The sequence below is a fragment of the Aspergillus ambiguus genome (assembly GCF_047715705.1).
Source record: "Aspergillus ambiguus strain CBS 117.58 unplaced genomic scaffold BDV59scaffold_11, whole genome shotgun sequence".
Taxonomy (NCBI): domain Eukaryota; kingdom Fungi; phylum Ascomycota; class Eurotiomycetes; order Eurotiales; family Aspergillaceae; genus Aspergillus; species Aspergillus ambiguus.
The window spans coordinates 586,404-598,141 of NW_027395524.1; the positions used below are offsets into that span (position 1 = coordinate 586,404).

The 11,738-nt window shown below is 54.6% G+C and overlaps 4 protein-coding genes across 4 annotated transcripts; 2 read left to right on the plus strand and 2 right to left on the minus strand.

Moving 5' to 3' along the window:
* Positions 1 to 129: 129 nt before the first annotated feature.
* Positions 130 to 3,051, minus strand: BDV59DRAFT_201174 (putative RSC complex subunit (RSC1); the record flags this gene model as incomplete). Its single annotated transcript, XM_073693744.1, has 5 exons — positions 130 to 1,116; positions 1,179 to 2,447; positions 2,502 to 2,570; positions 2,651 to 2,813; positions 2,879 to 3,051. 5 exons carry the CDS (start codon positions 3,049 to 3,051, stop codon positions 130 to 132), a joined length of 2,661 nt encoding a protein of 886 aa, XP_073549107.1.
* Positions 3,052 to 3,311: 260 nt separating this feature from the next.
* On the plus strand, positions 3,312 to 4,988 carry BDV59DRAFT_176271 (ubiquitin-specific protease OTU1). Its single transcript, XM_073689410.1, has one exon. It carries the CDS (start codon positions 3,922 to 3,924, stop codon positions 4,903 to 4,905), a length of 984 nt encoding a protein of 327 aa, XP_073549108.1. The 5' UTR covers positions 3,312 to 3,921; the 3' UTR covers positions 4,906 to 4,988.
* BDV59DRAFT_17335 (serine/threonine protein kinase CDC7) lies at positions 4,968 to 7,130 on the minus strand. Its single transcript, XM_073688882.1, has 4 exons — positions 6,515 to 7,130; positions 6,004 to 6,460; positions 5,893 to 5,953; positions 4,968 to 5,843 (listed from the first exon to the last, which is right to left on the minus strand). Exons 1-4 carry the CDS (start codon positions 6,780 to 6,782, stop codon positions 5,151 to 5,153), a joined length of 1,479 nt encoding a protein of 492 aa, XP_073549109.1. The 5' UTR covers positions 6,783 to 7,130; the 3' UTR covers positions 4,968 to 5,150.
* A 279-nt stretch (positions 7,131 to 7,409) lies between these two features.
* Positions 7,410 to 11,620, plus strand: BDV59DRAFT_176274 (condensin subunit YCS4). The gene is made up of 5 exons (XM_073689411.1): positions 7,410 to 7,794; positions 7,873 to 8,381; positions 8,437 to 8,560; positions 8,617 to 11,137; positions 11,204 to 11,620. The coding sequence occupies exons 1-5, from the start codon at positions 7,559 to 7,561 to the stop codon at positions 11,375 to 11,377; spliced, it is 3,564 nt and encodes a 1,187-aa protein (XP_073549110.1). The 5' UTR covers positions 7,410 to 7,558; the 3' UTR covers positions 11,378 to 11,620.
* Positions 11,621 to 11,738: the final 118 nt, after the last annotated feature.

Genomic DNA, 11,738 nt, shown 5'->3' on the forward strand with positions numbered 1-11,738 from the left:
CTAGTGACTCCCAGCTGAAAGCGAAAAATCTAATTAATCCATACAAAAGGTACTCGCACAATGCGCCATGGCCCCGTCCATCCCGTTCCCTGTGCATATCCATTCCATTCCGTTCCATGCCGACCATCCTCAGGCCCCCTCGTCCACCTCGTCCATGTAGAGCGCACGCCCCTTCAGATTGACAAACGAGGCCACCTGCGACTGCGCCTGGATCTGCGCCGTGGACGCCCGGGCCACGCGGTCCGCGCGGATGCGCGCCTCCCGCGCCCGCCCATCGGCCGCCTTCGCCTGCTGCGCGCCGTCCTCGCCATACAGCATGCGGTAGATCGCGTCCGTGCCCGCGACGACCCCGTTCGTCATCGCTTCGACAGCCTTGGACGTCAGTGCCTCGACGCGCCCCGCCAGCGCCGTCTCCTCGTCCGCGCGCTGCCGCTTCGCCGCCCGCTCGCGCGCCTCCCGCGCCTCGCTTTCCTTGCGCTTCTTCGCCTCCACCTGCTTGCGCCGCTCCTCGCGCACCGCCAGGTACTTGAGCGAGTGCCCGAGCTTCGGGGCCGCCGCGGCGCTGATGTCGAGCGGCGGCGACGAGAAGAACAACACGTGCCCGTAGTCGTCGCAGTGGAATTGCTCCCGGATGTCGGCCGGGATGGCTGCGTTGGCCGCGTCACCCAGGTGGAACACTTCGATCGGACGCGGCGCGTTCGGGTTGTACATCGAGCCCGGCGCCGCTTGCATGCGGCTTGTCTGGTACGGCGTATATGCCGACGGCTGCGTGGCGGCGGCAGCGGCAGCGTATTGGTGCGACATCGCCTGGAATGGGGCTTGCGGGGTGTGCGGCGCGAAGCTGGCGCGTCGCTGTAGGGCCGGTTGGTAGACTTGCGCGGCGGGGACTTGCGCCTGCTGGTAGCCCACTGCGGGCATGGTCACGGGGGAGTTGGCTGCTAGCGGCGCCGCGGGCGAGCGCGTCGGCACGGGCGTGGTCCCCTGGAGAGCGGCGTTGCCCGGAGTGTCCACGCTGGGCCGCTGCGAGGATTGTATCGACTGCTGTCGTGGGCCGGAGGGCATGGCCGGGGGCAGTGAAGGGGGTGGTGTCGGGGTGGGCTCCGGGGGCGGAGAGTCCTGCAGGAAAGGATGAGGTTAGCCTGGCGAGAACATCACGTAACAAAGAAATCATCACTCACGTTTTCGTCTCGCGGACGCCGGTGGACAGCACCAACGATCGGTGGCGCATTATCCGCTCCCCAGGTGGGCTTGGGGAGGTCATCGGTTTCTTTCGCGTCACTCTTGAGCAGATGCTTGATCGGACTGGGGATCTTCTTGATCCGCCGAGGGACATCGAATAGATCCATTTCGTAGTCTTTCTCCCGCACCTCATCCGGCAGGCAGCTGGCCCACGTTTTGATCTTATTCAGCTTGTGTTTCTCCTCGTTGTAGCGGGCCTCGCAGACGTATACTTCTTTGTCGGGAGGGAGTCCCCGTGGCCGTCCGCGGCTGTACCGCGTGAAGAACATCACAAAGCACCGGTCCACGATTTCTTCAATCCGATGGTCCCGGTACTGGCCCGTCTTGACCACCTCGTTGGGATAAAAGTGCTTTTCGAACTGATGGACCGTCTGCTCGGGCCGGTAATACCAGCAGGCGTTCACCCACTTGTCGCCTTCCGAGTCCTGCCAGGTACGGTAGATTTGGGCCACGATCGGTTTCGTCACGTCGTTCGGGTTCTGAATGTGCACCCAATCGCCGACCTTCCACAGCTCTCCCTTGTGGAGGATGCCGTCGGGCAAGGGCAGACGCCCGTCCTCCATCAGGTACTCGCTGTCCGGCTTCTTCTTTTCCAGCTCGGCCAGTCGCCGCGCTTCGGCCTGCAGATCCACGGCGTCCTTGTAGATCTGGCTCTCGGATTGATTGTAAGCCTTGGCGTTGTTGAACATCAGGTCCATGTCGCGCATGAAGTGGTCGACCGAGTTATACTTCTTGCGCTTGGACTTCCGTTTGATGATGTCAATCGCAATGGGCTCCTTTATCTCCACGTAATAATCCGGGTACACGGCCTTGTCGGGCAAACGTTCAAAGTGTCGCACCTTGAGCATGCCGTTGCCTTTCAGCTTCCGAATGCCCTTCAGCACGGCCTTGATCCGAGCTTCCATCGGCGTGTCGACCCGCGGCGGTCGGCCTCGTTTCTTGCGGAGTTCGGGATCGGTCGACTTGGGGCCGTCCTCCTTCCCGCCATCTCGTTTGCTGCCAGGGCGAGGCCCGCGCTTTTTCTTCCGTCGACCGTCATCGTCCGAGTCTTCTTCATCCTCCTCATCTTCCTCGTCCTCTTCCTCTTCCTCCTCTTCTTCAGGCAGGGGGTCTGCCTCCGGGATCTCTCCGAGGTCCGGAAGCTCAGCGTCTTCTGCGGAGATGATCCCTTGGTCCACCAATTTTTTGAATTCGGCAATGAAGACGTCCTTTGGAGAAACATGTCAGTAAATACATGACAGATGATGTCGTCTGCCACCCACCTTGATCACTAGCGCGTCTTCGTAGGCTTGAGATTTGGGACGGTTGTAGGTTTGCGCGTTATGGGAGATCTGCGAGTCGCGCCTGTCAGCTACGTTTATGTTCCAGACGACGGGCATGAATCTGCGGCTGAGAAGGGCGCAATACTCACCAGAGCGCAATCCCGGACGAACTCCGCGAAATGCCGGTACTCTCGCTTGTTGATCTTCTGTTTCAGGATACTGAGAGCCATGGGCTCTTTGATGATTTCGTAATAATCCGGAACATTTCGCTTGTTCACGCTCCGCTGGAATAACTTGGAAGGATCATGGCCACTGTCCGCGAGGGAGACTGTTCAGCTTGACAGAACGCGACAGTCGGACGACGGAGGTTAGCTTACTCTTCTTCTCTGAAGTCGTAGATCGCCATCACGACGTCCATCATGGCGCGCCATTGCTCATCCGTCACCCCGGAGGAAGCCGTTCCGTCGGCCTTTCCATCCCCCTCGATCGACTTGACCGGCTCCTCGGGGCCCGACTGGACGTGCGACGGCGGCACCGACTGCTGGTCCATGGTGGTAGGCGACTACCGTGCCGCAGGGGCGGAGAAATGACAGAGCTGCGGGAGAACGCGGTCAAGGGTCGCTCAGACCGATTTTCCCAGCCCGACAATGGGTGCGGTAGTTGCTGCGCTCGGACTGACACGGAGAGAGAATGAGAGGATCGAGAGCGCAAATTCGCGACAGGAGAACAAGAGAAGTTCGAGGCTGGGCAGTTTGGCAGTTTGGCGCAACCAGGTCGCGCTGAGTCAGCGGGGTAACGTGCTGCGCTGTTACCGTGGCGATACGGTATTATTACCGTGTCTGGTATTGCTGATGCCTGAGAAACCTGGTATCGGCGCTCGTTCTGGTCGTGATAGTCTCTGAATAGCTTCTTCCCTCCGGGCCAGTCCCTCCAGCTCGAAACGGATCGCCTTTGCTTGGGAGAAGGAGCTCTTTTCAAGCTATCCTCAAGCTATCCTCCTGGTGCGGGGAAATCAGACGAGGTACCAGAGGCTCAGGTACATAGGTACTACAATGGAGATGCTCCATCGTCCGTCTCCCTTCGTCTCTGTTTGATCTCGTCAATAGGTCGTTTTATCCTAACTATATACCTGATCTCTACCTAGTATCGAACATTTTGAGACCATCAGAGGCTAAGACAGACAATGCAAGACAAGACATTGAATGCGCCTGCCCCACATGCGGATAGTTACTAAAGCGCCATACCTTCTCCCTTGTTCAACGCCGCATGCTGCTTTACTCTTCTTCATCCTCCCTTCAGCTACCTCTCTCTCTCGTCTTGCACATATACTCGCATATACGTCTCGTATATCTCACGCACAAACTGCTTCCCAGATACCGCTAGATCTCTCCCACCCTCAGATCCTCCGCTCCCACCTAGTATGAGACTACGTATCCGCGGGCCATCCGGACAAGCAACCGTTGCTCTGGATAACAGCGCAACTGTGGGCGACCTTCGAAGCCAGATCGCGGACGTTAGTGGATTAACACACTTCGACGTGAAATATGGATACCCCGACCTAAAACCACTGGCGCTCAACGACTTCCCCGCGGACCGCAACATCACAGAGCTCGGAATCAACCTGAATGGCGAACAGCTGATCGTGACAAAGAAAGAGACGGCGTCAGATGAATCCACACTGGCAGAACCAGCGCCAACTCAACAGCGTTCACAACCGGCTGAAACAGCGACGGCCGAAGGCGGCCCCGATGACCCCCCGGAGATCCCATCCCCCGAGCATGCGGGTACCTTCGTCCTACGGATCATGCCCGACGACAACTCGTGCCTCTTCCGTGCCGTGGGAAGCGCCATCATGGGAGGCATGGATACCATGAACGAGCTCCGGTCGGTTGTTGCCCAGACCATCCAGGCCCACCCGGACCTCTATTCTGCGGCCGTTCTGGAGAAGAAGCCCGATGACTACTGCCGCTGGATCCAGAACGAGGATTCCTGGGGCGGCGGCATCGAACTCAGCATTCTGAGCAAGCATTTCGATATTGAGATCTGCTCCATCGATGTACAGACCCTCCGCGTTGACCGCTTCAATGAGGGCCCCCGCACTCGCTGCATCCTGGTTTACTCCGGTATCCACTATGATACAATTGCATTGTCGCCGTCTGAGCCTCCGTACACTCATTCCTATGCTCCTCCTGAGTTTGATACCAAGGTCTTTGATGCTGCCGACCCGGTCGTGCTAGAGAAAGCGCTGGAGCTTTGTAAGGTCCTACAGGGCAAGCATTACTACACCGATACGGCTGGCTTCCGCATTCGCTGCAATACGTGCGGGGCCAGCCTTGTTGGTGAGAAGGGCGCCGCCCAACACGCCTCGCAGACGGGGCATTATGACTTTGGAGAAGCTGCGTGAGTCTGGTTTTGGAGGCTGAATAGAGCGTTAGTGCATATATGTTGAAGTATTACGGTATATATTTTTATGGAGACATAGCCACGAACAGTAACTAGAGGGGCCTCTACGTCACAGCGTCGTCCAACTGACATATTTAAGACGGCTTTAGGACATGGCGCGGCGGATGTAGTTCATGTCATGATGCATTGCTAAACTCCTGATGCAATGGTAGGTATCTTTAATATGCGCTGTTCGTGTCTTTCGGATCAGATCATCGCAACCTCATCGGCTTCGTCATCTTCTTTCTCCCCTTCGTCCTCTTCTCCGGTATTCTCTGCACTATCGTGGTCAGGAAGACCACCCCACTCCACATCGTGATCCATAGGGTCTGTGAAGAATTCGTGGTTGAGTGCCTCTTTGGCGCTCAACCGTCGTTTTGGATCGAGCTCCATGAGGCCGTTCAAAAGCCGAGTAGCTTGCTTCTCGCTCTCTGTCAATTCTTCCACACAGCTGGCCCATTTCACGAGTTTCTCCCAGCTGTATCCTTTTTCTCCAATCGTGGGGATATTGGTCTCGAAGATTTGCCCGTGCATACCCGCCGCTGCTCGCATACGACGCGTTCCGAAGATGCTTGCCATTTCGATCATTGCGTCCACATCATCCGCCGAGTTGAAAAAGGGGAACCGGCGTCCAAGTAGAGTCAATAGGATAACACCCGCCGACCACATGTCGATTTTCGTCGTTTGAGATGTACATTTGAAAAGAACTTCCGGAGCCCGGAACCCTCGTGTGCCTGCTCGGTTGGCCCGTCTTGACGGCCTGGAGTCGTTCTTGGGATAGCCCGTGGATGGTGTTGTGGGTGAGCAATGCGTATAGTAGTAGCTTTGCATGAGCCGACTGCGACGGATAAATCCCGGGTTGGTGCACAAACAGGTGCCGGTATATTCGGACCCCTCTCGCTGCGAATATGTGAGTTAAATGATTCAAAAAGTTGGAGTAGAGGCTTACCTCGGCCAGACCAAAGTCAACCAAAACGCCCTCCCGCAGGTCTGGATTGTAGAGAAAGTTGCTGCAGGGGGGTCAGCAGACGGACGAGACGGGTGCTAGGTAGGTCCTTACGTGGGCTTGATATCTCGATGGAGAATATTGTGTTTATGGACTGAGTGCAACGCGGTGAACAGAGACCGGAAGTAATGGCGCATATCCGCAACGAGAAACGTGCGGTATTGGATGCGGAAATCACTATGAGGGAAAAAGGGCAGCACTGCCACAACCTGGTCTTGGTGACGGAAGGCGGTAATGAGAGGACACACGGATCGACACCCCCGGAGGTCGTGCAGAAGTTCGAGCTCATTCTGGATGCGATGCGGACTGCTGGTCACGTAGATTTTCTTCAACGCCACGTAACGCGGCTTTCGTCGTTTAACGGCGAGCGAACCATTCGCTCCTTCGACTCGCCGACGCTTTGACGGCGGGCTGGTCCATGTGTCTTGTTGGTTTTCTGGAAAAGAATCCCAGTCGTTTCGGTAGTCGTCGTATAGAAGGTCTTCGGCTTTGTAGACCGTAGAGAATGTGCCTATGATAAGATGGTGAGAACGCATCCAACACAAACACGTCAACGGTTTCATACCTTCTCCAATCCTATTGACCAGCCTGAAGCGGTCAGAAATTCCCGGAAATGTATCCTCGAGCTTCTTCATGTCTTCCTTGACCGAATCGTCCACGTCCTCTTCCTCCTGGTCACTGGCTTCTCGAGACTGGTCTCCCGAAGGATCGGTATCTGTGCCTGCCCCATCCTCGTCCGAGTATCTCGAAGGTTTTGCAAGAGAAGGTTGTAGAGGGGCCGCTTTGTGGATATCGAAAACGTCACGAGCAGGGGCTGCGTGGAGTGTCGACATCGCGTTGGACACTGAGGGGACAACGCCGCGACGAGGCCGTCCAAGCGGAGGAGTGTTGTGATGAGGAAGGGAAGGTCGACTATACGTATAGATTGGCGTGTAGCATGTACAGGAGATTATTCGGCGTAGTGTAGGCGTGGAGTGCTTTCAATGCTGCAGAGTTGCAGACGGCTGCGGTGGAGGTCCCTATCAAGCCTGAAGATTGTGGGCGGTAATGTTAGGTACTCCGTAACTGTACCGTCGGGGATCTAAACAGCGCCGGAGTCCGTGTCTATACCGTCTCAACTATAGGGAGGTATAGAAAGCACAGTGAACGGCTCAGATGGTTGAGTATGAGGCTCAGTGGTATGGCCATTATTGATCTAATAAATTCCTCTCGAAGCTTGTTGTTTGTTTATTTTCGCCGCAGAATTTCGCCGGACGTTTCCATACCGTACCAGCTCGGTACCGTCGATGGCATCTGCGGTTCGTGTCCCTCCGAAGGCCGTACCTTACCGTATTACCACTCTTCGCCAATCACCGGGCCTGTTGCCTGCCCGCCCTCCGACCGAAGAGGCAAAATACAAACAAACCAAAATTCGACTCTCCTCCGTCCCCTCCTCCGCCTTCATCATCATCACCACCACCCCTCGCGTCCACCCACCCCCGCCTACTGCTTCATTTCATATTTCTTTCTTCCATATCTGTTGATCGCCCTTCTCTCCATCAATCACGCCTCCCCCACCGTCCTTCATCTCCCCGCGCATCCTCCGAGGGTCTCCCTCGCTCAGCCCGTCATGGAGGACCGGATCGAATTCGATATCAACGAATCCCTCAAGTACTACTTGAGTGATCCCGCCTCCATCCCGACTCCAGACGCCGATTCAGAACTACTAGACTGCGAGACCGACCCCGATCAGCTTTCGCCGAACGTGGTTGACAATGTGCTGAACCCCATCGTTGATGCGGTGGCTGAGAATCCCGAAAGTCTCGCAAGATCATCCTTCTTTGATTCCTTACAATTTTTACTCAAGTGCGCAATGGCCCCCAACCACCGTATGGGTGATTCCTGCCCTGTTGGACCCGATTCTGAACGTTTGAATTTCTGCAGATACTCCTCCTTCCTCCAAACAAGGTCCCTCAGCAAACTCCTCGACTTGGTTGTCTCTGGGCTGTCGGTCGAAGCGGATATTATCCATGGAGACCTGGAGTCCGATGAGCAAGATGGCATCCAACATCATAAACAACTGCTGGAGATGTACGGATTTCTCCTCCAGTGGGCCCTCTCCGCGGTTGAGGTCAAGGCGGCCGAAAAACCGGCCGAAGCTGCACCTGCCCGGCGGGGTATGGGGAAGTCCTCCAAGTCCAAATCCAACAAGGATGGTCACTGGGACTGGACTCCACAGATCCAAATCTCGATGGACACCATGTGTAAGGTCATGAAGCTTAAGCTAAGCAGGATTTTCTTGACCACCTCGGATCGCGACACATTCATCAATCTCTTCACCCGCTCCGTCTATCTGATCCTCGAAAGCGAACAGCGCGTTAAAAGCATGACTATCCGGATGCATGCTTTTAAGGTTCTTTGCATTGCTGTAAAGCACCATGGTCATGCTTTCGGTATGTCCTGAAGGCGAACTCTTCTAGGTCGATGACGAGACTAAACGTGTACCAGGCGCCCAAACCTCTATTGTACAGAGTCTCACATACTTTGAGCATCTTTCCGAACCCATGGCCGAATTCCTGCATATCATCGCAGAGCAATACGACTACCCGCAACTTTCAGATGAGATCCTGAAGTATGAGGACCCAGATTCTGGAATCAGTATCTGTGGAGAGGCTAATAATCCGGTAGAGAACTCGGAAATAAGGAGTTTAACTCGAATGACACCCGCGGCCCTAAGTCTGTATCAGCATTCATTGTCAAATTGTCCGAACTTGCCCCACGATTGATTATCAAGCAAATGACCCTCCTAGCCAAACAACTCGACAGCGAATCCTACACCCTTCGATGTGCAGTGGTTGAAGTGTGTGGAAACCTCATAATTGACCTCAGTCGACAGGAGGAACGAAGTGATAACTACAAAACCCAAATTAACGCCTTTTTCGATGTGCTGGAGGAGCGTTTTCTCGATATCAACCCCTACTGTCGGTGCCGAGCCATCCAGGTGTACATGAGGATCTGCGATCTGGAGCAGAAGTTCCCCAAGAGACGACAAGCGGTTGCCGAGTTAGCGGCAAGAAGCCTGGAGGATAAGAGCAGCAACGTGCGACGCAACGCGATCAAGCTTCTTGCTAAATTAGTTTCCACCCACCCCTTCAGTGTTATGCATGGCGGACAACTATCTTACAAGGAATGGACGGCCAGACTTGAGAATGTGGATGCCGAGCTTAATGCCCTAAGGCCCCCGGAGACCCCCGGTTTCGATGGAGTAGAGGCAGAACATGTTGACAGTGAACTGCTGGACGATGCTACTCAACTTCCGGATGATTCGCCATCCAAGGCCCCACGCATGACCGAGGAGGAGAAGGCGGCAGCAGCGAAAAAGGCTGCCGAACAGGCGGCTACTAGTGAGCTACTTGCACGCCTACAGCTGACTCGGAAATACTACAACGAGGCCATCCGTTTTATCGAAGTCCTCCACTCTGCCTCAACCAACGTCTCGCAGCTTTTGTCAGCTCGAAACAAAAGTGAAGCTATCGAAGCCATGGACTTCTTCGTCGTGTTGGATGCATACAAGGTGGAAACATCTCGCAGCGGCATTCGACGAATGTTGCGACTCATCTGGACCAAGGGAAATAGTGACGAAGGAAAGGGTGTTCAGACTCACCTGATTGACTGCTACAAGGGTCTTTTCTTCGAGGCTCCGGACTCGTTTACCCCCAACGATGCAGCCAACTATATTGCCCGCAACATGATCAGTCTGACATTTGGCTCAACACCCGCGGAGCTCACGTGTCTAGAGCAACTCCTCAGCACTATGATGAAGGCCGGACATGTTTCCGAGGCTGTCGTGGCGAAGCTGTGGCAGGTCTACGGCATTCAGAGGAAAGAGATTTCCAAGACGCAGCGACGGGGCTCTATCATTGTACTTGGTATGCTCGCTTTGGCCGATCCGGAGGTTGTTATCAAAGAGATTGAGGCAATGCTACGGATTGGTCTGGGAAGCTTGGGAAGGTCTGACTTGGTACTTGCTAAGTATACATGCATCGCCCTGAGGCGAATGGTTCCTGGTCGCCAGGCGAAATCCAAGGACTGTGGCATTCCCAAATTGGCAAATGATCACCCTGTTTTGATGAAGCTAGCGGCGATGGTTGAAATTGTCTCCGATAGCAAGGAATGGTATGGTGTTGCGGAGCAAGCCATCAATGCCATCTACGCACTCTCCAAGCATCCCGACGTCTTATGCTCTGATATCCTCAAACGGAAGACCCGCTTTGTCTTCCAGCCGCAGATGCAACGGCCATCTTCTAAAGGCTCTGGTGACGGAGAGGAGCAACGGCCGGGAACGGCTTCCACGGATGGTGGATCGAGGCACAAGACTTCATCTGGTGCCCTTTCCCAGCTGCTCTTCGTGGTGGGTCATATTGCTATCAAACAGATCGTTCATCTGGAACTGTGTGAGCTTGACTTCAAACGTCGTAAGGCAGAACAGGAAAAGAACAAGGCCGCCAGTACAGAGGCCCAGCAGGACAAAGATACCACTGAGGATGACGAGCTTGACCTCATTGGTGGAACAACCGAAGACGACTTCACGGACGCCATGACGCATATTCGCGAACGGGAATTGCTGTATGGAGAGAACTCTCTGCTGTCTAACTTTGGGCCGTTGGTTGCAGAAATCTGTGCCAACAACAACACCTACTCTGACCGTAACCTTCAGGCTGCGGCGACTTTGTGCATGGCCAAGTTGATGTGTGTTTCGGCCGAGTACTGTGAGAAGAACCTCCCTCTCCTTATCACCATCATGGAGCGCTCCGAGGACCCAACGGTCCGCAGCAATGCGGTTATTGCGCTAGGAGACATGGCCGTGTGCTTCAACCACCTCATTGACGAGAACACGGATTTCCTCTACCGTCGCCTCAACGATGACGATGCTTCTGTGAAACGGACCTGCCTCATGACGCTTACGTTCCTTATCTTAGCGGGACAGGTCAAGGTCAAAGGCCAGTTGGGTGAGATGGCCAAGTGCCTTGAGGATGAAGACAAGCGGATTGCTGATTTGGCTCGCATGTTCTTCACGGAACTCGCGACCAAGGACAATGCTGTGTACAACCACTTCGTAGATATGTTCAGTCTCTTGAGCGCAGAACGCAACCTCGAGGAGGCTTCATTGAAACGCATCGTCAAATTCCTCATTGGCTTCATTGAGAAGGTAAGTCGAGTCGAATCCACCTTGCTCTTAGTATATTCTCCCCCTCTTCTGACGCGTCCACCCCAGGAAAAACATGCCCGTCAGCTGGCCGAGAAACTGGCAGCACGTCTCCCCCGTTGTGAGACTGAGCGACAGTGGAACGACGTGGCCTACGCCTTGTCTTTGCTTCCCCATAAGAACGAGGAGATCGCGAAAACAGTGAGCGCGGGATTCAACAAGGTCGTTACGGCCAATGCTTAAGGCAACCGTCATGAAATGAACAGCTGATGCTAATGGTTAATGTTGCTTCTTGGGTGTATTGGCGCTGTGGGACATGTGGCATGGGATAATGACGTCTGGCACGGACAATTATATGGGATTTATGTTGCTTTATTTCTTAGCATTGGCCACCGCCTCCGGGAATGATCATATCCAGGAGTTGTACAGAAGGTGAAAATGATCAATTTATATTGTGTTTCATGTTTAGATCTACATATTGAGCTGTCTCCTCTCGCACGGATCAATATTCATGTAAAGGGTGGTGTACACAACTCTTTAGAACAGCATTAACAGTCATTCTAGGAGATAGAACACTGGTCACGAAAGTAAACAGTGAAGAAAC